Source organism: Saccopteryx bilineata, chromosome 2 (assembly GCF_036850765.1).
Source record: "Saccopteryx bilineata isolate mSacBil1 chromosome 2, mSacBil1_pri_phased_curated, whole genome shotgun sequence".
NCBI classification, from domain to species: domain Eukaryota; kingdom Metazoa; phylum Chordata; class Mammalia; order Chiroptera; family Emballonuridae; genus Saccopteryx; species Saccopteryx bilineata.
In genome coordinates, this window is record NC_089491.1 from 349,747,896 (window position 1) to 349,774,511 (window position 26,616).

General features: G+C 52.5%; 1 protein-coding gene across 1 annotated transcript in view; it reads right to left on the reverse strand.

The window, feature by feature from the left end:
- Nucleotides 1–22,239, reverse strand: part of CRHR1 (corticotropin releasing hormone receptor 1) — a 44,768-nt gene extending 22,529 nt beyond the window's left edge. Inside the window, exons 1-2 of the mRNA XM_066262707.1 lie at nt 22,082–22,239; nt 1,744–1,831 (exon numbers count right to left, since the gene is read on the reverse strand). Of these exons, the coding sequence (XP_066118804.1) occupies nt 1,744–1,831; nt 22,082–22,114 (121 nt within the window). The 5' untranslated portion in view covers nt 22,115–22,239. The remainder of the gene's footprint in view (nt 1–1,743; nt 1,832–22,081) is intronic.
- Nucleotides 22,240–26,616: the final 4,377 nt, after the last annotated feature.

The following is a 26,616-nucleotide window of genomic DNA, read 5'->3' on the forward strand; positions in this document are numbered from 1 at the left end:
CTGTAGTAAGCAATTCAAGGCAAGTAAGTACCTGTCCCTTAACACAGCTCTACGGTAAGCAATTTTAAAAGCCTGTGGATGTCACTGACAATAACTAATACTAAGTAGTGGTGTGGCACTCTATACTTGTGAAATATGACCATAAAAATTAGTGCATTTAATTATAACAAATCCTTGAGGCAAATGTCACCTCCCCCCCCCCCCAACCCAGCTTGACTATTGAGCAAAGTGAGGCTCAAGGGCATACTCATCCCGGTGGCTACCTCTGCCTTTGCCCGCGGCCAGGACAGGACTGAGTAGCACCGTGAGCCTGGGAACGCAATCAGCCTTCTCCGAGTCCAGTGCTCGATCCCCACCACGCCCCAGGCCCTCCCTAGTGAAGACAGCAGGGCTGTCTGAGTTGTGGAAGCCTCCTCTCCCCACAGGCCCAGCTTCAGAAACTGGTGCCTGGCCTCTCTGCTGGCACACTGGGCCTGCTCCAGCACATGCCTTGCGCTCTGCCTCTTGGCACATGTGTCAGGGAACTTGACTCCCGGATCAGACTGTGAGCCCATCTTTGCTCCCCCAGTGGCTTGCAGTAAAGGCGTCTGCCACATAGAGGTAATAAAGACTTCTAAATTTGGAATGAAAATGGGAGCGTGTCATTTTTATAAGTTAGTATTAAGATCATTAGTGTTTTCTAATCTCCTGCAGTAATGGAAATTGAACCATAGTGGTTCTTATCATTATAGATGTTCTGTGTATACTCTTTAGAGGCATGAATTGTAGGTGCTTAATTAATGAGTTGGATTGAATTGAGGAGATACTCGAAGAGGAGAATAAAAGAGCCTCCGTAAGACCCTCAGGTGCAGGGCCCCCTGGCCAGCAGCAGCAGCCCCAGGACCCTGATTAAAGGGGCCAGGGGAGGGCTCAGCAGTCACACCCAAAGTTAGAAAAGGCAGGGCCTTGACGAGGCAGAGCTGGGGCCCTCACCTTCCCGTGCAACTCTCCTGTGCCTAAGTTCCCTCCTCTGTACAAATGCTTCCTAAACTCTGTGGAATACGAAATAAGACCATTGTTCAAAAGCCCTTTGTAAAAAACTAAAATAACTGAAGTTATACAAATATTAGTCATATTTGCAGTTATGCGGTATTTTCACTGGTAGCATCGAGCACGGTATTGAAGTCGTATCTGGAAGCCAGGCTGCCTGGGCTCCAATCTGGCTCCAGCACTTACTGTTTTGTCCATGCTCCGTTGCCCTGTGTGTAAAATGAGGGTTGCAGCACCGACCCCAGGAGGGTAATTAATATATCTCAGATGCCCCGACAGCGCCTGGCACAAAGTTAGCCCCCTCCACTATGAGGCTTCGGCACAAAACAGCAGCCTTTCTCGTCCCGGATGCCTGGGACACAGCTCGGCCCCTGCCCCGTTGATTCTCACAGCAGCAAGGGCCGGGGCGACTTCCGCGTCCCTACCCCCGAAGCAGGGAAGGTAACGACTCAGCACACTTGCCACAGGCCCCTCCTGTGTACTCGGCAGATGCTGTCACTTATTCACAGCTCTCTTTCCCACCACAGTTTCAGTCTCCACCTCAACACAGCAGTCCCCCCGAGGAGAGAGGGACTGCTCGGACCCAGAGAGGAAGTCTCTCTGCTATTCCTGTCTCAGGGTGTGGCTCTGTGTGAGAATCCGGGAGACCCCGGTGGGGCAGGTGGTGGGGCTGTGCTGCCCTGGACTCCTGCAGGGGTGAAGCGGGGTACTCACCAGAGATGTTGCTGGTTGGGGGCAGGTTCTTGCAGTGCTGGTCCTGGAGGAAGGCAGAGATGGGGCTCAGCCCCAGGAGGAGAAGGGCCTGTGGGCACAAGGTGGCAGGACATAGACTTCTGTGAGCAGTCTGGCCCGCGGTTTCTTGCCTGCCCTCTCTTCCCCTTCATCTGTGTCTCTTCTCAGACCCCCCCCCCCAAGCTTGAGCCCCCCCCCCCACCTCACGTTGTCTCTGCCTGGAAGGTCTAGAGCTGCCTTGCTCTTGGAGGTCCCTGGAAAGGAGGCTGGTAAAAGCAGTGGCTCAGGTTCCCAAACAGAAAAAATCAGTAATAATATTAAAATATTTATTTGATTACCGAGATTTTGGGCACCTCCTTAAATTTTGCACTTTCGAGGAGAACGCCTCATTGACCTCATCCTAGTCCTGGCCCTGCCCTGCCCACGTGCCCCCTGCCCAAGCGGGACCCTGCTACCCCGCATCCCACCCTCCCCTTGGCCATCTGTCCTCCCTTCCTGGGACTCCTCCCCACTCACCCCTTCTGGACCTCAGGACCTGCGCCCAGTCTTTAGAAACAAACCGACTTGCCCTGTGCCAGAGGCAGGTTTTCCAGGCTCAGCCTCTCAAGTGTCCTCTCCGACCTCGTCCCCTCCCCTCCCAGTGCCGCTCACCTTTCCCGGTACCTGCTCCTTCCCACACTGCCCAATGCCAAAGGCAGGCTCTCTCCCCTCTCTCTTACCCTGCCCTCCGAGGAGGAACTGAACGCTCCCCACTCCCGGTCACAGCCGGTCCTGCCGCCACCTCCTTCAGGAAGCCCCTTTTGGTCTTGAAAATTCACAAGTATCACCCCCTCGGTGTCCTGCCTGAGTCCTTAGTGGGCTTGTTGACTCTATTCACTCGGTACGCTACTTCTGTCACATCATAGGGGTCTCTCTGCTCTCAGTGGGCCAAGCACACCCCCAGCCCTGCTCCCCCATCCTGAGCCCAGCACGCTCAGCAAATGGTGCTGGGGTTAACTAACTCACTCCCGGGACTCCGGAGATATTAAAACAAACCCATTCAACTCCCTGGCCCCAAGGAACTTCCAGCACTGTATTAATCTGTAATTAAACTTCGCAGTCACCAGAGAGATGGCGAAATATCTTTACCTTCATTTTTCAAATGAAAATGCAGAAGCAGAGAGCAGGGCAAGCCACCAGGCTGGCAGTGGCTCCTGCTAGCTAAGCAGAGAGCAGAGTCACTGTGGTCAAACAGGCACTGCTCAGCGCAGCAGGATCAGCAGGGACCCAGCTTGGCCCTGTCCCCAGGGAGAAGCTGCTCAGCTGGGATGACCAGAGGGCCCTTCCAGATGGGGACTCCTTGCCCCCAGCTACTCACCCCTCCTAGTCTCTGCCAACACATGCACACCGAGAATGGAAGTGGGGCTCTAAGAGCCAGATCAACCACAAGCAAATTAAAGAAATTCCGACACTCTATTCCAAACACATCAGCCTTGCTGCCTGACATTCCACCATTATCCTTCTGAACCTGACGCTGTATTTCCTGCTCAGCCTTCACATCCCCTTTGAAGGACACATTCCCATTTGAGTTACTCAGCAGTACACAGATCCTGCTGCTGTTGCACACCTGTGCTCTTGCAGTTCTCGCCCCTCCCTCCTCACCTGCCCACCCTTCACCTGGTGAACTCTGCAGTTCTCGCCCCTCCCTCCTCACCTGCCCACCCTTCACCTGGTGAACTCTGCAGTTCTCTGCCCCTCCCTCCTCACCTGCCCACCCTTCACCTGGTGAACTCTGCAGTTCTCTGGCCCTCCCTCCTCACCTGCCCACCCTTCACCTGGTGAACTCTGCAGTTCTCTGCCCCTCCCTCCTCACCTGCCCACCCTTCACCTGGTGAACTCTGCAGTTCCACGGCCCCTCCCCTTGGCAGCACCTTCCCCAACCCTCCAAAGTACAGCAACTCAGTCATCCTGTCAGCGTGCAGTCTGCTCATGACGCTAGCAAATGGAGACCTTGAACTAGTTCCGGATGCACGAAACAGCCTCCCTACAAAGCACTTACACCCCAGGGTTCTACTTGGATGGCAAATATACCAGCCACAATTCTTAGCCTCGCATCTCAATGTCCTGGGGTTTACTGAGGACCAGAGCAATCCAAATTCATCATGAAACCAAACCAAATGCCGTGGGGCGAAGGGCTAGCCTGTCCTTGGCTGGCTGCCTACGACCCTGACCCTTACATCTCCTTCTTGGATATGGTGATTCACAAAGTCACTTTCTACCAGGAGAGGGACGGCTTTGCATTATGCAAAGAAAATGGCTTCTTAATATTCCCGAGCCAACCTTTCCACTCAGGAAAGGTCAGCTCTGGATAGAATCTGTGTCTGTGCCACCTCGTTGTCTGCAGAAAGGGTTGTAAAGGCATCTGGCTTGTTCCTGAATCACACTTTCATGAACAGTCTGGAGTTCTCCTGGGTATTTCCTCCCACCACCCGTTGATCTGCTTTTCAATGTTCACTGCCGTTTTCTCCATCCACAGGCAGTGACTGCATTGGGGAAACGGACCCCAAAGTTTCAAGGATGCTGTTTTTTTCCTTCAAAAGCTGAGAGTTCTTCATCTGGGGTCCACAAGCATCCAGGGTGGGGGTATGAAACCCTGTTAGTAAATGCTCAAGTCCCGGGTTATCAACCTTCTTCCCGAGGAGGGCGCATGGCACCCTCCACTCTCAAGGAGGTCTAACACCCAGAATATGACCGGAGCATATGGCATACGGGGTCCCAGCAGAGGCCTGGGCCTCACCAGACTGGACAGGTCATACTCTCTGAGAGCAAACCAAGTAGTTTCGACCTGGGACCTGCCACTTTCTTGGGCCCCTCTACCTGCTCTTCCTCTCCAACATCAGCACTAGCCACTTTTTCTCCTTGGAGAACAATTCTTGACAAACTGAGTCTTCAGGACTTTGTAAGGTTTCCCATTTTCCGACAGTGGCACTGAGGCTCTGAAGCTGGCGGAGCACCAGGTTCACTCACTAGGCAGTGCCTAAGTCCTGTGTGCCAGCCGGCAGCCCCAAGGGGCACCGCGCTGCAGAGAGCAGAGGCGCTGGTCTCACACTCCCCAGTTTATTGGGGTTTTATAGTTGAGGTGCTCAAGTTCACTGAACTGTTTTAGCTGTTGAGTGACGACTAGGATCCAGTAAGCAGACAATCCGCATCTGTCTTTTAAGGGGGAGGAGAGCTGGAGGAGGGGGATGGCCCAGGTCAGGACAGGGCATGGGAATAGGGATGGGCAAGGAGGGTGCAGGAGCCCACGAAGGGGTGGGTGGGAGGGCCGCACTCTGTCAGTAGTCTGTTCCCACTGTTGCCCATGCCCACCCCCGGGCCAGCACAGAGCACGGCTGGAATTGAAGCTGCCATCAAATCCCAGTGTGACTTTGGCATAAAGGTTAATCACACCCAGAATATGCTTATTAGAGACCATAAATAACTACGTTGCTGGAGCTCAGTTTGGTCTTTAAGGCACAAAGTGCAATTTCCTTTGATGGGATGATTTGGTAATTAACCTTTCAGGGAGAGTTCTGAAGGGAAAAATGGGGTGGTCTGGATGCACCTGGGGCTGCCCCCACCTCCTAAAAGTTCATGAGGATCTAAGAGAAAGGGACCTGCCTTCCCTCCACTTTACAACTACCTGTGATGCTCAGCTTGGGAGGGCCCAGAGGCCCCAGGGAAACCATGGTAAGGCCAGGGAGAGCTGGCCCTCTGAGAGCCACAGCTGCGTGACTTGAGAGTGATCCTTCAGCAAGATTCCTGCCCCTTCCGCTGAGTTCTGAGCCCAGTCCTGCCACTGCCTGTGTGACTCTGGGAGAGTTAACTGACCCCTCTGGGCAATGAAGTATTTCTTACCTGCATCACAGGGATGTTGGCCACCTGGGGGAAAATAGGGAGTAAGATGCTTTCTGAAAGGGGAAGTCCACTACAAGTGTGTATGTGGGCCTTACCACAACTTGGTCACTGTGGGCCCCAGAATCCTCCTTAGTCACAGAGGTTTGGACCACAGCAGGCTCCCCACATTCAGTCAGACTATTTTGCCCTCTCTAAGTTTTCCTGTGTGGAGGATTTTTTCAGCTTAAAATGAAAGTTGTTTTGTTTTTTAAACCATTAGATTTAGTGATCTCACTAAGACTCTTGCTATACTCTGATTGTACACTCAAGGCATAATATTCACTCTCTTAGCAACTTTTAAATATACAGCATGGTTGTTAACTATAGTCACCTTTTTGTACATTATGTCCCCTGAACTTATTAATCTTAAAACTGGAAGTTTGTACTTTTTCACCACCTTCACCCATTTCAGCTGCCCTCCTCCACTCCCAGCAACCACTGATCTATTCTCTATTTCTATGAGTTCAGTGTTTTTAGATTCCTCATATAAGATTATATAGGGTTTGTCTTTCTCTGTCTGACTTATTTCACTTAGCCTAATGCCCTCAAGGCCCATTGATGTTGTTACAAATGGCAAGATTTCATTCCTTTTTATGGCTGAATAATATTACATGTATATATACCACATTTTCTTTATCCGTTCATTCTCCATCAACGGACACTTAGGTTATTTCCATGTCTTGGCTATTGTAAACAGTGTTGCAATAAATGTGGGTGGGTGGGGGGGGTGTACAAATATTTCTTTGAGATAGTTATTTTGTTTCCTTTGGATATATACCCAGAAGTGAGATTGCTGGCTTATATGGTAGTTCTACTTCTGATTTTTTTGTGGAACCTCCATACTGTTATCCATAGTGGCTGTACCAATTTACCTTCCCACCAACAATGCACAAGGGTTTCCTTTTCTCCACATCCTCGCCAGCATTTGTTATCTCTTACATTTTTTATAGTAGTCATCCTAGCAGGGAATATTTCATTGTGGTTTTGATTGGCATTTCCCTGATAGTTAGTGATGTTGAGCACCTTTCCATGTACCTAATGGCCATTTGATTTTTATTTTTTTGAAAAAAATGTCTATTTAGGGTCTTTGTTTTTCATTCGGATTATTTGTGGTATTTTGGGGGAGGGTATTGAATTGTATGAGTTCCTTATATATATTTTGGATAGTAACCCCCGATCAAATATGTGGTTCATAAGGTGTAGCCTGTTTTAAACAAAGCCAAGAGAAGAAAATCTGAATATGAAAAAGAAGAGGCGTCCTAAATCAAGATTTCTTTAAAAAGCTGGCTCCCCTGTTGCATTTAAAAACCAGGATCTGATTTGCAGAATTAAAACGTGTGCTACCAATTCTCTGAAACCTGTCCGTGTCTACAGGGGTAGAGCTGTCGGTACAGAATGACGACACGGGGAGGGGCGGGCCCCACATGCAACTGTGCAGTTTCTGCCTTGCTCAGAGGTGCCACCTGGAGGGGTCGGTGGGGGCTAGAATTGTTGAGCTGGGATCCTCGTGGGGGGGGGGGGTGTCTTTTCTCCAGCCAGGGTTAAACTAGACAGGGACCAAGGACAGTGATACCTGATGCCTCTTTTCAGTCCTTTTAACTGCCCAGGACTTTTGCCCTTGGGCACCCTCTTCCTCCCCATCCTGTCCCAGCCAACACCTACCCCCACGGCCTCTTTAAATGACAGCCACCACTTGTCCCCATCTCAAGGCAAAGAGTCTACGCTTTCCCCCAAGGTGGGTGAGCAGTGAAAGATTATTCAAAGCAGACAAGAAATAATTTATTGTTACAAGTAATTAACTTAAATTACTGCGCAGAGAGGGGAAAATGGGAATGAAGACCTCCTGCCTACAGCTTAGAGAGGGGGCACGCCTGTGTGTTCCCTGCCTCCCGGCCTGGGGCTGACCCCCAGCCTCTCTCCTGCTACTTCTCTCTGCTGCTCCCTTAATGAGGCCCCCAGCATAGCTGAAAGCAGCAGGCTGTCCGCTCACCCTCCTGAGACGCAGGAAAGACCTGGGGAACCCCAGCACCGGAATATACACACACCCCTGCCAGGTCGCAGATACACTACATGGTTGTGTTATAAGCTCCCTTAAGGGCAGAGTCTGTGTTAGGATATATTTGTACCTTTAGGGGGGCCTGTAGATTAGGACCCAACATGTGTTGTTCAATGAGTAAATGAATGGCTGACTAGGTAAATGAATGGATGGGTTTTCACTTTCTGTCCCCTTTGACCAAGGAGCCCATCCTGATTCCCACCAGGACATTCTGATGGGCTCACTTCCTATTCCCCATTTTCCTGCACCCCCCCCCCCAGCCACCAGGGGCTCTCTCTCGCTAGGTCTCTGCTTCCCGCGCTGACCCGGTCTTGGACTCCAGAAGGCTGTGCTGTAGGAAAGAAGTGTGTGGGTACAAAGTGCAGGGCTGAGATCCTGTTCTGACTCTGACAAACCTGCTCTGTGACCATGGACAAGTCACTCCCTGACCCCTCCCGCCTCAGTTTCCTCAACTGTAAAGTGGGGAGGGCAGTATGTTCCCTGCACTCCGTTCCAGGTCAGAATCTGCTCTGATCCAGGATGATGAAAGGCTAGAAACTCAGACTTCTAACTCTGGGGCCAGAGACACCGACAATGGAATCTTTCTTCTGCCCTTTCCTCCCTGTGTGATCTTGGGCAAATCATTTAACATCTCAGAGCCTGAATTTCTCCATCTGTAAATGGGGCTAATAGACATAAAGTATATATTTATATCTTAAAGCTCTTGGAGAGAGTCAACAATATGGTGCATCAGCTAACACGTGGTAGTAACTACAACTGTGTGCAAGTTGCTTCCCTCCTGACTTGGCCCTCTCCCCAGAAATGCTACGTGACTGGTCCCTGCCACCAAGGACACCCACTTTCCACCACCACTCTGTTCCCAGGAGCCAGCAGCCAGCAGCAAAAGTGGAATGAGCATGAAGTCACTGATGCAGACTCGCTGGGCATGGGAGGGGTGTTGGGCAGTGCCCTGGAGCACAGTGGACCTCCCGTCCCAGTCTGGGCAGTGCCCTGGAGCACAGTGGACCTCCCGTCCCAGTCTGGGCAGTGCCCTGGAGCACAGTGGACCCCCCGTCCCAGTCTGGGCAGTGCCCTGGAGCACAGTGGACCCCCCGTCCCAGTCTGGGCAGTGCCCTGGAGCACAGTGGACCCCCCGTCCCAGTCTGGGCAGTGCCCTGGAGCACAGTGGACCTCCCGTCCCAGTCTGGGCAGTGCCCTGGAGCACAGTGGACCCCCCGTCCCAGTCTGGGCAATGCCCTGGAGCACAGTGGACCCCCCGTCCCAGTCTGGGCAGTGCCCTGGAGCACAGTGGACCCCCCGTCCCAGTCTGGGCAGTGCCCTGGAGCACAGTGGACCCCCCGTCCCAGTCTGGGCAGTGCCCTGGAGCACAGTGGACCTCCCGTCCCAGTCTGGGCAGTGCCCTGGAGCACAGTGGACCCCCCGTCCCAGTCTGGGCAGTGCCCTGGAGCACAGTGGACCCCCCGTCCCAGTCTGGGCAGTGCCCTGGAGCACAGTGGACCCCCCGTCCCAGTCTGGGCAGTGCCCTGGAGCACAGTGGACCCCCCGTCCCAGTCTGGGCAGTGCCCTGGAGCACAGTGGACCTCCCGTCCCAGTCTGGGCAGTGCCCTGGAGCACAGTGGACCCCCCGTCCCAGTCTGGGCAGTGCCCTGGAGCACAGTGGACCCCCCGTCCCAGTCTGGGCAATGCCCTGGAGCACAGTGGACCCCCCGTCCCAGTCTGGGCAGTGCCCTGGAGCACAGTGGACCTCCCGTCCCAGTCTGGGCAGTGCCCTGGAGCACAGTGGACCCCCCGTCCCAGTCTGGGCAGTGCCCTGGAGCACAGTGGACCCCCCGTCCCAGTCTGGGCAGTGCCCTGGAGCACAGTGGACCCCCCGTCCCAGTCTGGGCAGTGCCCTGGAGCACAGTGGACCCCCCGTCCCAGTCTGGGCAGTGCCCTGGAGCACAGTGGACCTCCCGTCCCAGTCTGGGCAGTGCCCTGGAGCACAGTGGACCTCCTGTCCCAGTCTGGCCTCCTTTTCTGCCTCTCACACATTCATCCCCCGCCACCCAAATTGCTATGATTTGCTCTCAGATTAATTCATTAATGTGTTCTCACAGTTTGCGCCTTCTTGGCCTCCCTGACTCTCTCCTACCCACCTTCCTCTTTCCTGCTCTTAATCTCTCTGCCTCTCTGTCTTCCCTAGCCTCCATTTACCCCTTTCTCTCCTCTCCTCTCCTCTCCTCTCCTCTCCTCTCCTCTCCTCTCCTCTCCTCTCCTCTCCTCTCTTCTTTCCCTCTCTCCCTCCTTCCTTCCTTCCCTCCTCTCTTCCTCCCTCTGAATCCCAGCTTTTACTGAAGACTTGCCACAGCGCCAGACCCTGTGGTTTTTCTCACCTGGTCCTTCTCAGCCCCAAGAAGCTGGAGCCCTATCTTCCCACCGTCCAGATGTTCCAATCCCGGGCCTGTGCCCCTGGCAGGGCAGCCCCCACCCCCAGCATGGGTCCTCAAAGGAGGAGGTGCAGTCTTCTTTTTCCTCTTGACCTCTAGCTCCCAGCTACAACCAGACTCCCAAGAGCCGGCAGTGGGACCAGGGGTGGGGGTGGACAGCAGCAGGGCCCTGTCCCTGGGGGGCTCAGGAAGGGTAGACTGTGGTTATGGCAGAGGATGAAGCCCGGCTGGGGCTCTGATCCTGTCTCTTGCCCCTGTGAGCTGCTCAGCTGGGGGCTGGGTGTGGCTTCCAGAAACTGGGAAGAGCATCTGCTGCCGTGGGAGACAGAGCCAAGGCGGGCGGGGGGGACAGCACGTGGAGACACCAGCTACGAGGGTGCTACTGTCAGCTGTGCTCGCACCTCGCCGCTCTCTGACAAGTGTAAGATGAGGGAGAGTTTGGTGTGGGCAGAACAGGGATGTCCTTAAAGAAGCTGCATTTTAAAGAGGAAGCGAAGAGGCTGGGAAGGCAGAGTGAAATCATCTGTTGGCCAGAAATTAGATTCTCTCAGAAAACAGTGAAAGGTTTTGGGGCTGCTGTTCATAGAGAAGCGACTGCCTCTTGAAGCCGTGTGGGGTTAGCTCAAGGGGGACCGCTGGGCCAGTAAGCCCCAAGGAGCAGGGCGATTTTAGGGCAGAGATTAGAAGTGACCATACAATTGTCCCTAAGATAGACAATGACCCTGTTTCTCTGCCTATAAAAGAAGTGACTTAGACAAAATCAGAAGTTTCCAGACAGCGCTTGGCACCTGGGAGATGGAAAATTCTGTTTCTCAGGCTTTACCCCAGAGATTTGCATCCAGCAGGCCTGAGAGGAGACTCGAGGCTCTATTTTCTAAAGCCCTCGGGGTGATTCTAAAATGTCATCAGAACTGAGGGTAACTGAACTGACCCAGTGGTTGTCAACCAGGGGCAATTTTGTCCCCTAGGAAACATGTGCAATGTCTGTAGATATTTTTGGTTGCCATGACTGGGAGGGTGCTACTGGCATTTTGTGGGCAGAGGCGAGGATGCTGCTCAACATTCCCAGATGCACAGGACTCCCCCCAGCGAGTGACTGTGCAGCCCCCATGTCATACTGCCGAGATCGGGAGACCCTGGACCTCACTCTATCTGGCCAAGCCCTGGGTGGCCTTAACTAGCCGTGTGCCAACTCCGGCCTCAGTCCGAGGGCAGGGGACTGGTGCGAATGACTTCTCCCGGCCAGCTGGGCAGTCCTTCCCCTCGCCATGCTCCCCTGGGTTGGGAGGCAGGCATGGCAGCATGTTCCCCAGAGCCAGCCAGCTGAGGCCAGCCAGCCTGTCCCCAGGGCCAGCTCCCAGAGCTGGAGGCAGAGCTGGTCTGGGAGCACTCGAGACAACAGGGGTCCCTTTTCTCTGACCAGGACAAGGGCTAGAACTAATGTGAGGCTGGGTCCTGTGAACTTTGGGATGAGCCCTTGTCTCACGAGGGCCTTAGGCCCGCTGAGTGTCTTGAGTCTTCCCCCAGCCTCAGCGACAGGTGCAGGTTGATGAGTGAGTATGAGGAGGGGAAAGGGGCCCACCCAGAACTGCCAGAGGGGAGGGGTCTTAGTAAACCAGAGGTGCCACCCTGCTGGCCACCAGTTTTCCCTGCTTCAGTCAGGCAAGCCCAGCCCACCCACTGCAGAGAGAGCCTCCAGCACAGGGTCCTCACAGCAGGAGGGGCAGAGCACACCACAGCTATTCCTCACAGGAAAAGTGACCAGGGGTCCGGGCCATAAGTTCTGGCCCCAAGGAAGGACTTTAGACTAATGTTACTCAAAGGGTGGTCAGGAGTGGTGCAGGCTGCAAACTTTTACTGTTTGTAGTAAACCTTTGGGAACTTTGATATGAATTTGTTTTTGCCATGACACCATGCATGTTGTTAATCGACTCATTTCATTGAACAGGTCTAGGCCAATTCAGATGTTGTCCAACTGTCCTGCTGAGTCCTGTGATGCAGGCTGCACAGTCATCACATGCAGCAGGGCCACCTGCCAACCTGCCACTCATTGGGAGAATCTACGTGATCCTTCCCCACAGCTGGTTTGAGGAGCCTTGCTTTAGCTGGAGGAGAGAGCTCGATGGCTGGCTCATCAGGGAAGGCCCCATGGAGGAGGGGGGTCTTGAGTGATGGTTGGGCTCAGCACCAAAGGGAGGCGTGTGGGCGACAGTGGAGGCCGGTGTGGGGGGGGGACCTCACCAGTGAAAGCAGCAGTTCCCACTAATTGAGCTTCAGTGCGGACAAGCCTCTTGCCACACAGGCATTTCCTCCTCTTTTATTCTGCATCATGGTGGAGACGAGAATCAAGCCCAGAGGGGCTGTGTGATTTGCCCAAGGTCACCCAGCCAGGAAGTGGCAGAGCCAGCTTCAAACCCACATGTCCTCCTCCTCAGCTTTAAGGACAGTGCATGGGTCCCCTATTTCCCAGCATGGCAGCCGCGGTCAGGGTGAGGCTGTTTAGGCCATAACTCTGGAGAGAAAGACAGCAAAGGCTGCCCCACCCAGCCCATAGCTAGCGGGAGGGTTGGGACGTGGATCAAGAGACCAGATCCTATAGAGGGAGCCAGAAATCGTCCAACCTCTGCGTTGCCTAGCTGCTCCATCCAGCCTCATAACCAGCAGACCCCGGGCCGCGGCGGGAAACCCAGGCTGTCACTAAGCCCCCTCCCAAGCCCCTGCTCAGAGACCAATGTGCCCTAAACCGGCTTTCTGAACTCCTCAGGTTCTGACAAGGTTCTTACGCTTTGTCCTCAGCCCAACTTCAAATCTTCATCTCACATCATCCTCCACCAGCCCCCCAGACCTCTTATGAAGCAAAACACTGCCCTTGCTTTTACACGTGGTCAAACATCCCCAGGGCTACGGGGACTGGGTGGTGGAACATGGGGCAGGACTGGAATCGCCGGATGTTACCAAGTGGTGCCGACGGCGTAGCCCTGATTAGATAAGCCATTGAATCATAAATCCACATGCAGAAGCAGAGGAATTTATCTGTCTAGCTTGTCATTTCCATGTCTCCTGTCGCCATAGCACCTCCACGCACACAGACAGATGTTCAGCGGAGAGCAGGAGCGTGGGGGGGGGGGGGACACGCGCGCTCACTGCACTCGGCATCTACTGTGCACCTACGTTTGTGGAGTACTGGAGTGGCTGCTGGGGGCACAGTCTTAAAAACAAGGGAATCCTCCAGGCCCAGGCATAGCTCAGAATCTATGGTGGGAACAAGAGCTCGGGTTAGATGTGAATGACCAGGGGTCCGTGTGGGGTCTGCTTATTAAATGTCTTGAGGATCTTGTGTGTGTGTGTGTGGGGGGGCAGCTGTGTTAGGCTTGCTTGCAGGTTTACCAGCTGCAAGCCCTTTGCCCAATCAGTGCGCGAGCACGTGGCAGCACCACGTGTGTATGGCCTATGTAAGGCTATGGGTGCTTGCGCTCAGGGGGATTGCCAAGGGCAGATTGCCTGCCCGTCCCCGTGATGGGCCATTCCTGCTGTTTCTTTGCCTGAGAAGCAGGTTTTCCCCTGCCTGTGTGCTTGTCTGCTGTTGTGAGACTTTCCGGCTCAACAGTTTCTCTCTAATATCTGCCTGAATCCAGTGTGAACCTGCCTGGCCTCGGCCACCGGCATTTACAGGGGGGCACACGAAAGAGCTAGGGGACCCCCGTCGTTTGAGAGACCAGGTGCTGGAGACTCTCATGAGAGGGAGGAGATGCAGATAAAGCAAAGGAACAATCAGTGAGAGATGGACTTAGACTGGAGGCCTTCTTGGAGGAGGGAGTAGAGATGGTTCAGGGAGACTTTGGTGGATATGACAAATAGGATTGGTACAGTTAGACTGGGTAGCAGAAGACCCCAAAGGAGGGACAGCATGGTCAATGAGAGGGCTGGCAGAAATGAATATTCTGTGTGGGGGTAGGAAGGACGACAGTGCAACTGAGGCAGATGGCCAGAAGTCGAGAAGTTCAGGGAGTGTCTGGTTCTCTCACCGCTAGAGTGGGACAGGAGGGCGCACTGGGGCCATGCGTGTGGGCCCTGGCGCGAAGGCAGCTCAGGGCAGGGCGTGCCTGGCTGAGAGATGCTGGGCAGTGTGGGAGGAGGGGAGAAGGAGGGAAGCAGGGGCTCAGACCAAGCCCGGGATGCAGGCCTCCCAGCCAGGCATGTGTGGCCAGGAGCAGCAATGGAGGCTGTCCAACTTGCATCCATTCCCACTGCTGACCCCATGGCCCCTGGGTGCCCAGCTGCTCCTCTGGGCATCAGTCTTCCAGCCTTGGCCTTGAGCTGGTGTGTGCTGCACACCTGCCTCTCGGGCTTGAGTGTGTTTACAGGACAGGGGAGGGTGAGTGTGTACACGTGTGAGAAAGAGAGCGACGGACGTCAGCAGCCTCCACACCAGGGCTCCAGGTGGCCTCTGGTTGGTCAGTGTCTCCATGGAGGGAGCGGCTAATGGGCCCACTCTCTTCCATTCTCTGGGGCTCCTCTGACAGCCCAGGAAGGCTCCAGGCAGCAGGTTAGGGACGCAGGAGGTGATTCTGGTAAAAAATGGAGAGGGGAGGCGGTTCCAGGATGTGCCACCTCTAGCTTCAGAACCAGAAACGTTTTCTTGGGCAGAAAGGTCAAAGCAAGACTGAACAAAAAAGACACACAGGTCTTCTCCTTGCTATCACTGCCCTCCCTCCCCATCTCTCTCTCTCCCTGCTGCTCTCCCCTTTCCTCCGGAACTTTCTGTCCTGATCTCTCTCTCTCTCTCTCTCTCATACCTACTTTAGCCAGTGGTTTCCACCTCTGCATCACCTTTGGTTTCCCTCTGTGTGTGTCTGCCTCTCACTGTCTGTCTGTCTGCATGCCCACATTTACATAATAAAATGGTCCACACTGAGCAAGCCCACAGGCACTCAGCTGGGCCTTCACTCCTGACAGTGGGGTCGGGGGCTCCCAGTGCAGGGCCTGGACCTGTGATGACTGCATCTTATACAGCCGGGGCTTTCTCTCAACTGTTCTCTAGTGTAGCCAGACCCCTCCTGAACCTGGTTTCCCCTTCCTGCACAGCCCAGCCCCTCATCTCCAGCCTCCCTCCTTCTCCCCACCTAGCTCTGTCCCCACACTGGCGGGGCTCCTGTTCCCCTGAGAACAGCTGGTACCTCTGGAAACCGCCCATGCCAGAGACTGGGGAAACAAGGACCAAGGGGTTGGGTGTGGGGGCAGAGGGAATCCCTGCTGTGAAAAGCCCTGCACCCATCTCTTTAGCCTGTCACCCTGGGCAGACCTGCCTTCCACGGAGCTCTTTGGCTCCTATCAGGGATACTGAGCAAGCAATACCTTGACCCAACCCTCCTAAAGGCCCTGACCTTCCTCATCATGGGTAAACTCCAAACTGTAGCCTGTCAGTCAACCTAGAACCACCCCCACCGCCTCATTCCACAGCCTGGGAAGCAGATGGACCAGTCTGGCCAGTTTCTGCCCCAGGCTCTGACCTAGGCACCCTGGCTCATGGTCAGATTGGCAGGAGGTTGGGAATGATTGACAGGTGGAGGGGGGTAAATGTGCATCCTCGAAGCACTCACTGGGGCTGCTGCCTGAGGCCCAGCAGGGCAAGAGGTGGGATCATGATATTGCCTGTTTATAGGGCAGAAAGAATACCCACAAACATCCTGGAAATGGTTTCATGGCTTCTGGGTGGACAGTAGCCAAAGAAAGCATTTGGCTAAAGCATTTGAATTGGATGCTCTGTGTACAGGGAACCACCTCCTAGAACTGCATCTCAACATGCCCACCTCCCAGAAAAGGCAGCGTGGGTCCACGTCCCCCCAGCCTCATTCCCTCCCTTCCTCCCTGCCTGCTTTCCAGACTCTCAGTTTTGTGGAAGCAGATGCCACTTATTCTGAAATAAATGGTTAATAACCTGTTACTTCATAGAATCCAGCTAGTTGTTTTCAAAATAATTGTTTGCATCAGTGAGTTAATCATCTTGTATTATCTTCCCTATATGTCTCTATTTTTACTGTCAGAAGTTCTCACTTGTCAGAGATGCTCAGAGGGCCAATTGCAGGCACTTCAGTCCTTGGACATTTGAGCCCAGCTGACAGCAGGTGGCTCCATCCTTTCTCCACAGGAACTGTCAAAAGGAGCTGGGCAGGAGATTGTACACGACCAAGCCCTCCTTCTTCCACCTCCCGCCCCCTTACCACTCCTCCTTTGGATGGCTTTCCTTGGCTTGATAAAATTTGGTAAGGTTTATTAATCGACTACTATAACTAATATTTATTAAGCAGTTACTAAGTGCCAGACACTATGCAGTTGTGCTTAATCTCACACCTGGCATCTCACGAAGTCATTCTGATTATTCCATAAAGTAGGTACTATTTCCCCCTTATTTGTAGATGAAGAAACCGAGATTCGTCTAAGACCATACCACCTTGAACGCACCTGATCTCGTAAGCTAAGCAGGGTCGGCCCTGGTTAGTACTTAGATGAGAGAAACTGAAGGTCAGAGTGATAAACTGATTTACCCAGAGCTTCATAGCAGAGTCAGGATTCAAGCTCACATTGGCTTCACCTGCTGTTTTATTCTGTACAAAGATTGCTGACTGCCACACTGAGAGAGTGAGTGGTGGCTGGCCAAGAGGACAAGTCCAAAGATGAGCGTTTAAAAAGGACTTGATGGTGTTACTTCCAAGGGACTCTGATGATAGCAACCTCCTGAGAATCTAGTGTACAGGAGTCATTTCTCACTAACAAATTCATTCTTTGAATATAACACTGTAGCTAAAATCACAACTTGGCCTTAGCTCCAAAATGGTCTCATTCTTGCTTTTGTTGGCACCATGAGTGGTTAGGGCAGAGCCAGAGGTGGAGAGATGGTCCACCCCTTCTTTTCACTGAGGAGGAAACAAAAAAGGCCCCAGGTCACCTGCCACCAACTTGCTCTCCTCCAAAGGAGCTGGAGTTTCAGCAGCCAAGCTCCCCCTCAGGGGATTTTCCAATCACCTGTGCAGCACGGACTCTCCTTCCCTCCCTCCCTGCCTTTTTCCCTCCCTCCCTCCCTCTCTTCCTTCTTCCCCTCCCTTTCCTTTACCTTCCTTCCTTCCTTCCTTCCTTCCTTCCTTCCTTCCTTCCTTTCTCTTTCTTTCTTCCCTTTCCTCTTTTCCTTCCTTCCTTCCTTTCTTTCTCTCTTTCTTTCTTCCCTTTCCTCTTTTCCTTCCTTCCTTCTTTCCTTTTTCTTTCTTTCCTTCTTCTTCCTCCTCCTCTGTCTTCTTTTTTTTTAAAAAAAATAAGTGGGCTAAGGGGCAGTTCTTGTCTTTCCTGCAGGAGAGATGGCTTCTCTGTAGGGTGGCTCAGCTTCTCTCAGCCTTCTCTGTTTGGCCTGACATTTGCTTCTCATGGGAACAGCAGCAGCCCAATCCAATTGTACAATAAATAATAAACTGGAGGAAGCAACAATCATACCATCCCTCTGGTCAACAAACTCTGGTGCAATGCTTACTACATGCAGTGGTTTTTAGGCGCAATGTTATGAAGGGTAAAAAGAGGTGAAAATGCTATTATTGAGTGTCTAGAAGCTGCTGGTTGCTTTTCCTGCATTATCGTATTTCCTCTGAAGAGCAGCCGCCTTGTGACTTTTTCTGAAAGCAAACTCTGTGCCAGCCAGGCACTGTTTCCGGCATTTTCCATGTGTTAACTCATTTCATCTTTACCTCAACCTTATGGGTTAGTTATTGGCCCCATTTCACAGCTGGGGCACTGAAGCTCAGAGGGTACTGAGTCCCAAGTTCCCACAGCTGGAAGGGCAGAGCTGGGAATTCTCTTCTCATGTGGAGTCAGGGCCCTAACGAGTACTTGGAAACAGACCTTTCACAGAGATGGAGAGACGGAAAGGTAATTGGAAATATAGTCTAATATCCCTTTTTACAAACTGTGGCTTGGAAAGAGAAGGTGACCTACCTGAAGTCACAGCCCATTAAGGCATAGCTGAGACCGAAGTCAAGTTTGCCATCTCCCAGGATGGTCTTCCCACCCCAATAGCTGCTGTAATGATCAGCCCTGTGACTAACCCCTTCCTTTTAGGCACATGATGGCCGGGGCTCAGGCCCAGGGATTGGCAAGCATCATGGGCATTTGAGGTGCTGCCAAGGGGCACCATGGACCCTCCAAACTCCTGCTTCTGTGCAGCTGAACCCTGCTGGCTGCTAATGCTCTCCAAGGAACCAAATGGTTGAGTGAGTGAGAAATGGATTTTCCACTTGAGCTTGTCCTCACTAGCCCTGAGTCAGTATCCTGCTTTTCCATAAATCTATGCCCTCCTTGAGAACTGACTGACCCGAGTCATGCCCTTCCTGGGGCTGGCCATATCAAATTGGAACGGCTTGGCCTGGCTGTCAGCCCCCCTCTCCTACTTTGCTTCTGGTGGTGTCTAGGCCAGTTGTCCCCACACCATGGCAGCCCATGGCTCCACCCTGGGCTCACTTATTTGCCCTCAGTATCCCACCTGCCAATGCTCTCCTCAGAAACCTGGCTTGTCAAAGAAACAGTTTGGAAATGGCCCAAATGTGCACCGATATAGGGAATCAAAGAACGTGCAGGGAACGTGCAGATGTTGACAATCTCTCCTGGAAGTTCAGGAATAACATGGGACAGACTTGGGCTGTGACACAATGAGAGGGCGTGCCCAATGGCCACAGCTGTTTCCAAACCTGCCCTTGAAAAAGAGCTGCAGGGCTTATTTTTTAAACGGTAACATAGCTGTATTAGGAGGGTGAGGTTGTAATAATTTTTCTCCTCTGCTTTCCAAACTTTGTATAATGCAGCTAGATTGCTTTAAAAATAATAACCACAATAAAACCAGCTCCCTCCTCAAAACTCATTTTCCTTTAGGCCCTGGCTGGCTGGCTCAGTGGTAGAGCGTCGGCCCGGCATGTGGAAGTCCTGGGTTAGATTTCCGGCCAGGGCACACAGGAGAAGCTCCCATCTGCTTCTCCATCCTTCCCCCTCTCCTTTCTCTTTATCTCTCTCTTCCCCTCCTGCAGCCAAGGCTCCATTGGAGCAAAGTTGGCCCAGACGCTGAGGACGGTTCCACGACCACTGCCTCAGGCACTAGAATGGCTCCGGTTGCAATGGAGCAATGCACCAGATGGGCAGAGCATCGCCCCCTGGTTGGCTTGCTGGGTGGATCCAGTTGGGCGCATATGGAGTCTGTCTCTGCCTCCCTGCTTCTCACTTCAGAAAACAAAACAAAAAACTCGTTCTCCTCTAATAACTCACCCTTCACACTTACTAGAACCCACATTTTTTAGCTACACTGGGGTCTCCCTTTGAGGAGCTCCTGCTGATGGATAGGTTACTCAGAGGTGCTTCACAGCCCCTCCCCGGGGGTAAAGACAATATTTCACCTGTCTCCTCCTTCACATCTGCAAATGCACATGCGCACATTATCTCTCCCTCATTCACACACACCCTCTCATCCACCCACACATTTCTTTCACACAGACTCATATCTACACTTTTCTATACACTCAGGTGCTCCCACCAAACACCCCCCCTCCTATTTTCTGTAACCAGTGCAGTGCTAGGCCCACAATAAGGGCCCCAGAGTAGGTTCTTTCCCAACACTGGTTAACTTGGTGGGGACAGACCTGGGTTTTGAATTAATTCCCCTAGATTCTTACTTTCATCCTAATGAAACTACCTGAGCTGTCATCTGGCAGAGGTCAAGGATGAGATTTAAGTAGCTTATAATGTTCTCTGATAAAAGTTAACAAAACAAACCTTAGAGCCAGCCTGACCTGTGGTGGCGCAGTGGATAAAGCATCAACCTGGAATGCTGAGATCACTGGTTCGAAGCCCTGGGCTTACATGGTCAAGGCACATATGGGAGTTGATGCTTCCTGCTCCTCCTCCCTTATATCTCTCTCTCTCTTTCTCTCTAAAATGACTAAAGTCTTAAAATAAACAAACAAAAAACTTTAGAGCCACAGTGCCTGGGTTTGAATTCTGTCTCTATCACTCACTGGCTGTGTGACCTTGACCAAGTTACTTAGCCTTTCTGTGCTTCAGTAATAATTCCTACTTCCTAGGGCTGTTATGAGGACTAAATGACTTAATCTTTGCAAAGCAGTTAGAATAATGCCCAGCAAGTTGTATATGGTACATAAATAAAAGGGAAAAGTGATTATTATTTAATTAAAACCAGCATTAGCTGCCCATACATTCACTGCTTCTTACTCATTGGGTATTTACTGAGCACTTACTTAGTTCATTACCATCACCTCACCATCTAGTAGGAAAAACACACAGACAACAGAAAAATATTTTTTTCTTTTGATAATTTTAAGCAGAGATTTGCACACAATTCTAAGGCCAAAGAAGGAACATTTACCTATTACCAAGTAAACTTAAAAAGGAACAAACACAAAACAAAATCAAAAACCCCTACAGTTCAATCCTTTGAATCCATTTAAAACATCGAATTTGGTCTAACTGATTTGCGGATTTAGACCAAGGCTCAATACGCACTAGCCTCTTGGAAACTACAGAATTCCCATTCAGTGCCATTGCTTCAACTTCTCTGGATGTTTTCCTTTCTACCTCCCTCTCCTTCATCACCCAGGAAATAATTTCTGGGTTCACGCTCAGTCCTCATAATGGGTCGTGAAGGGGACATGTATGGGTTTCATCGAACCAACCCTCAGTCATTTTTAAAAAACAATTTCTAAATATTTGGCAGAAAGAGGAAGAGGATGGAGAAGCAGCTGAATTTAATATCTTGGTGGTTTTACATACAGTTGGTTTAATAACTGCTGGAGAATGAAATTAAGTCACTCAGTTCTTGAGAATGTAACCGCTTTCAAATGCCCTAAACCCAGTCTGGCTGGCTCAGGCCATCGACCTTGCGGAGTCCGGTCCTCCCGCAGGGTGCGGAGCTTCCCGGCGGCGGCGCGGAGGCCCACCCGCCTCTCCCCTCAGGCTGCTGCTTAAATCCCCACACCCTTTAGCAGGAACCACTTTGGAAAGCGCTGGGCAATGGGAAGTAGTGGCTGTCACTCGCCGCGAGCCCGACCGTCGACCTCCAGCCCTTCCCGTGCGCCCGCGGGCAGCTCCCCCACAGCCCCCGAACTTGAGCCGACAGACGCTGGACACGAGTTCTGACGACTTTCCTAAACTCTGGGAGCCAGAACCGCGTGGCCAGACTCGGGGCAGGGAAGAGCCGGTGGTGGCGACCGCGCAGCCCGGGGACCGCCAGTGCACAGGCTCGGAGAGCCGGCGCCGAGCTCCCGCCCGCGGGCGCGCGCGGAGGAGCTGCACGCGGAGACAGCCGGATACACTGTCTCCTCTCCCGAGACGGCGATATTGATCAAAGGCTCGGAGGCGCAGAGAACAGTTATTTCCCCAGACGTGTAGCTTTCTGCGGAAGGGAAGGGTCAGGAAGGAGCTCACTGGCACTGGGTGGGGGCGTGCGGAGTGGGGGAGCCGCTGAGAAGGTGCCGGGGCCGGTAGGGAGCCCATCTCCGGAGCCTCCAGTCCCGGGGCTGGGGTCTGCATGGGAGGGCTGGGAGGATGGAGCCCGGCTGGGACCCCCAAAGCCTAAAGCGATTCTGTACGGGGCTGGTTACCCCAGTGGGCGGACCTCCCTCCTCCGACAGCATCCCGGCAGCTTCGACACAACGATTTCTCTTCTCACCTGGGTTCTGCCCCCCCCCCACCACCACCACCCAGTAGTGTCTCCGAAAGTCCGGGGAGAGGGACCTGGGCTGCCTGTCACACCCCGGCCGTCCCGGGACCTGTGCTCCGCTCTGCCCCGGGGTTTTTCTCATCGCACCGCAGCCCACCCACGTCCCGCGCCGGCCCAAGGCCGGGGGCGGCCGCGCTCTGGGGCTGACCGGCTCGCTCTTACCTTGACGAGCCGGAGCTGCGGGCGCCGTTCCATCCTCGGGCGCGCTCGGTCACCGTCCTGGGTGCCTGGGTCGCTCGGACATCCCAGAGGAGCGGGCGGCGGTCGCGGGCTCGGGCGGGCGGGATGCGCGGCCGGCTCCGCTGTCGCTGCCCGGCGCGGGGGACTCTCGCTCTCCCCTTCCTAGGGAAGTCCGGCCGCCGTTTCCTGACTCAGCTCGGCCGGCAACCACCTCTCGCTCGCGGGGAGCCCGCCTAGCCTCGGCCGCCTCCCCCTCGGTCCGCTCGCAGCGCCTCCCCGCCCCCTCGCCGCGGCGTCCCTCCCCTCTCTCGTTCTTTCCTTTCCCCTCCTCTTCAGGTCCTGCTGCACCCCTCCGGTCCCTTCTCCGCCCCGCCTCCCGGCCCCCTGTCCTCCCCTGAGCCGGCTTCTTGCGCCCTCGCCGCGCTGACCCCCTTTCCCCGCGCCGGGGTTTGCGGCGGTCGGCGGGACGCACTGGCAGCGGTGGCGGCCGCCGCAGTCCGGGGAGGAGCCGGGATGGGGGGCGGGGGCCAGGCAGGAGAGGAGGTAGGCTCCAACCTCCCGGCTTGCGGTCGGAGACTGGGGGAGGCTTGGGGGGTTCAGGGGAACCTCAGAGGGCGATGCTATTGGAAACTGGAGGATAATAATAGGACAGCCCCCGACTGAGCAGAGCAGACGCGGAAACTGGGTGAAGAAATGGGAATTGCGTTTGGGCAGTTCCCGCCCTGCAGCCGGCCAGGACAAGGTCTCTGCCGGCCCCCGCTTCGGCAGGGCGGGGCGTTTGGTCCCGACCCCAGCACCTTGGGCATTGACAGGCCCCGTGCGCTCAGAGACGCGAAAGTTCCGCAAGGGTTACCCTTCTTCTTCATTCATTTCAATTCATTCGTTTGCTCGTTTATCCATTCATTCATTCTACAAACTGAGCGCCCGCCCAGGGGCTGAACCTGAGAACTCCAAGAGAGGGGGAGACCGCGGTGCTCTGCAAGACTAGCCGGCATCTGAAGGCCGAGGAAGGGAAAGCGGGCGCGCAGTGCGTTACAGAGGGGGGAGATGCAGCTAAGAATCCGGCGGGCAGGGCGCGGAGGAGGCCACAGCGCCCCCTTTCGGCAGAGCCTTCGGGGTGGGCTCAGCCTCCCAGACAGATCTCCGGGGCTTCTTCATTTGCCTGGGCTCCCTAACTCTCCAGTGCACCCCCAACTCGGGAAAGCAGCTCCCGCCTCCTCCAGCCCCTTCAACTTTCCCCTCCAGCGCTTCCAGTCGGACAGAACTTCTGATTTCTTCCTTCGGCAGCCTCTCCCGCAGAGCACGGTCCCAGAGTGGCGGCTTTGAAATTCCGAATCTAACTGCCCTGGATCCTGTGCCTCGCCTGGCCCACCCCGTCCTCCCTTACACTCACTTCTCAGCACATTGGGCAAGACCCAGCGCGTTCATGGGTCCAACCGATTCTTCGTTTAGAAAGGGAGTTCTTGTAAGAGGTTGTTTGACACAATATGCAATGTACTGGTGAGGAAACGGGCCCACAGATGGGTGACCGTCCAAAGTCACATAGCTGATAAGCCTAGTCCTCAGTTTCCTGGTCGATGAGGTTTGGGGCTCTGAAGTCGGAAGGATATTGCCCTGTAAGCCAGCTGGTCACACTGGCTCAGCCACACAGGGTGGCACTTTCTAGATGAAGCACTCAATCTTTAGTCTTGCCAAATCCCCATTTGGTTAGTGCCCCAGAGATGATTTTCCTGAGTTTGACACTAACTCACCCACACCAAGCCCAGAAGAGATGGGTTCTCAACAAAATTGGCAGGGTGGTCTAGTATAATGCAGGTTCTGGAGTCAGACAGCCTGAGTTTGAGCCTTGGCTCTTCCACTTAAGAGCTGTATAAACCTGGGAAATTATTTAACAGTGCCTCAATTTTCTCATCTATAAAACGAAGGTAGGAATACCTACCTTATAGGTAGTTTTAAATGAATCATTATTTTCAAATGGCTTAGAATGGTGCTTGATCCACAAGAGCTTAAAGAAGGTTAGCTATAGTCATCATCATTAGCATCATCGTCACTGAGTGGACCAGATGCTCAGATGGATGGGCAGCATGGTCCCTCCCTGTAGGTAATTCTTTGTGGAAAAAGAATTCTGGATGAGAAGGTCACAACAGCAGGAGATTGTGGATCCAGAGGAGAGGAAGCCGACTGGTCCTCAGGAAGGTTTTCCCAGACCCTGCAGAGGCACTGCTCCCCAGCCTACCAGAGACGTTGGAGCTGACTCTCTCGGGATCAGACAGCTCCAGATTTCCAGATTCCGTCTTTCCCTCTGCTTAATAAACACCATCAAATTTTACCTTTCTGAGCCCCTTGATCTTTCCCTTGTACCATTGATCAGGCTATAATCAAGCCTTGCTCTTCTTGTCTTTTTGGCCTGGGATTCAGACGTTCTCTTTCTTTCTTTCTTTTTTAAAAAAGTTTTAATGTTTATTTTATTGATTTGAGAGAGAGAGGAAAGGAGAGAGAGAGAGACAGAAACATTAATCTTTTCCTGTATGTTCCCTGACTGGGGATCAAACCGGCAACCTCTGTGCTTTGAGATGATGCTTTAACCAACTGAGCTATCTGGCCAGGGCCACAGACCTTCTCTTTCTAAAGGGAGAGCTGCAGATGACACATTTCATCCCCCCTCTTCCCTGTGAGCTGAGAGGAGGAAGGCTAATGTATCACTTCGTGGCCTAGTTATTTATGGTTTTAACCTTGACCACCTCAGTGAAGTTATAAGAGCCTTGTATTTAACACCCGTCTGTGAAAGGATTCTAAATCCCCTATTTTTGTCCTGAAATTGCTCCCTTCCACCTTCAAGATCCTGGCTCTCATTGGCTCAGATGCCACTGTGGAAGCTTTCCATGCTCAACCCACCACCACTTTCTGCCCTACCTCCCAGTCCCAGACTCTCCTGTCTAAGGGCTCAAGGCAGCCTCTACACACCCTCTTCAGGACAGCCTTCTGCTCCTTTCCAGCATTCTCTTCCCGGCCCAACCCTTCCCAAACTCTCTTCCAACCCCTCTCTGGCCTTCTCTTCCTGTCTAGGCCCAGACCATAATCAGCTTTCATTCATTTAACCTGCCAGATTTGGAAGAAAGGGAAAATATGAGGAATCCAAACAGGAATAAAAGGCAATTCCATGTCCTTCCAGATGTGATAACAAACAGTGATGAGTGGAACCTGTCAAGGGAAGGCTGAGTCTGCAGGATTCCTGTTGGCTTTAACCATGAGAATCCTAGTGAGGTGGATGGTCTGGAACCAGACTTCTTAGCCTATTTGGGCCAAAGAACTGTTTCTTGATTTTTAAATTTCTAATCTGTTGTGCAATAGAATGGCCCTATTGAAAAATACAGTGGGAATGAATTATTAGAAAAATGAAATAAGAATTAATGACATACAAAATAAAAGTCCAATTTTTAGAACTATTAGATCCAATAGACATAAAAGAATCAAATTGCTTAAAATTTTCTAAGTACTCATTCTCAATTTTTGTATTTACCTTGTCACGAACCAATAGCAAATAGTTTGCAGACAGAACATGCTTTGAACAGCACTGGTATAGAATGCTTCTGAAATATGAGTTCAGAAAAATGGCCTCATGGAGGGAGCAGCTTATAAAACCACATGAACATTGAGGGAGATAGCGCTAATTACTCCATTCATCTGTGGGTTCATTCAACAAACATTTAATGAGCAGCAACTATATTGCTAAGCTCGATGCTAAGGCTAATAAATACTAATATAACAGTGCCTTAGCCCTCAACATGTTCACAGACCATAAGGGAGACAGTGACTTTGATGAATAATTAAAAGCCAGTAAAATTAGGTCAATCTTAGACCATGGGCATGTAGGAATATTAATTCTGCCCAGGGTCAATGGAAAAGGTTCTATGTTTTGTGCTGGGATCTGGAAACAGATCTTCAATCCCATATGGCGGCCAGCACTCAATAAACAAATTAACTTGTGCAAAGTGCTTAGCACAGTGCCCGGCACATAATGAAAGCTTCCAAAGTGTTAGCTGTTTTTTTTTTTAATTTTTTTAAATTAAAAAAAATTTATTGATTGATTTTACAGAGAGAGGAGAGGAGAGAACAAGAAGTATCAAGTCATAGTTGCTTCACTTTAATTGTTCATTGATTGCTTGTTCCATGTGCCTTGACCGGGCAAGCCCAGGGTTTTGAACTGGCAACCTCAGCATCCCAAGTCAATGCTTTATCCACCATGCCACCACAGGTCAAGCGCTGTTTTTATTATTAAACCTTATAAATTATTATCATTATCATCATCCATCTAGATCAGGGGTAGGGAACCTATGGCTCGCGAGACAGATGTGGCTCTTTTAATGGCTACATCTGGCTCGTAGACAAATCTTTAATAAAAAAAATAATAACATTAAAAATATAAAACATTCTCATGTATTACAATCCATTCATTCCCTACCACTCATGTTCATGGTTGTGGGTGGCTAGAGCCAATCGCAGCTGTCCTCCAGGAC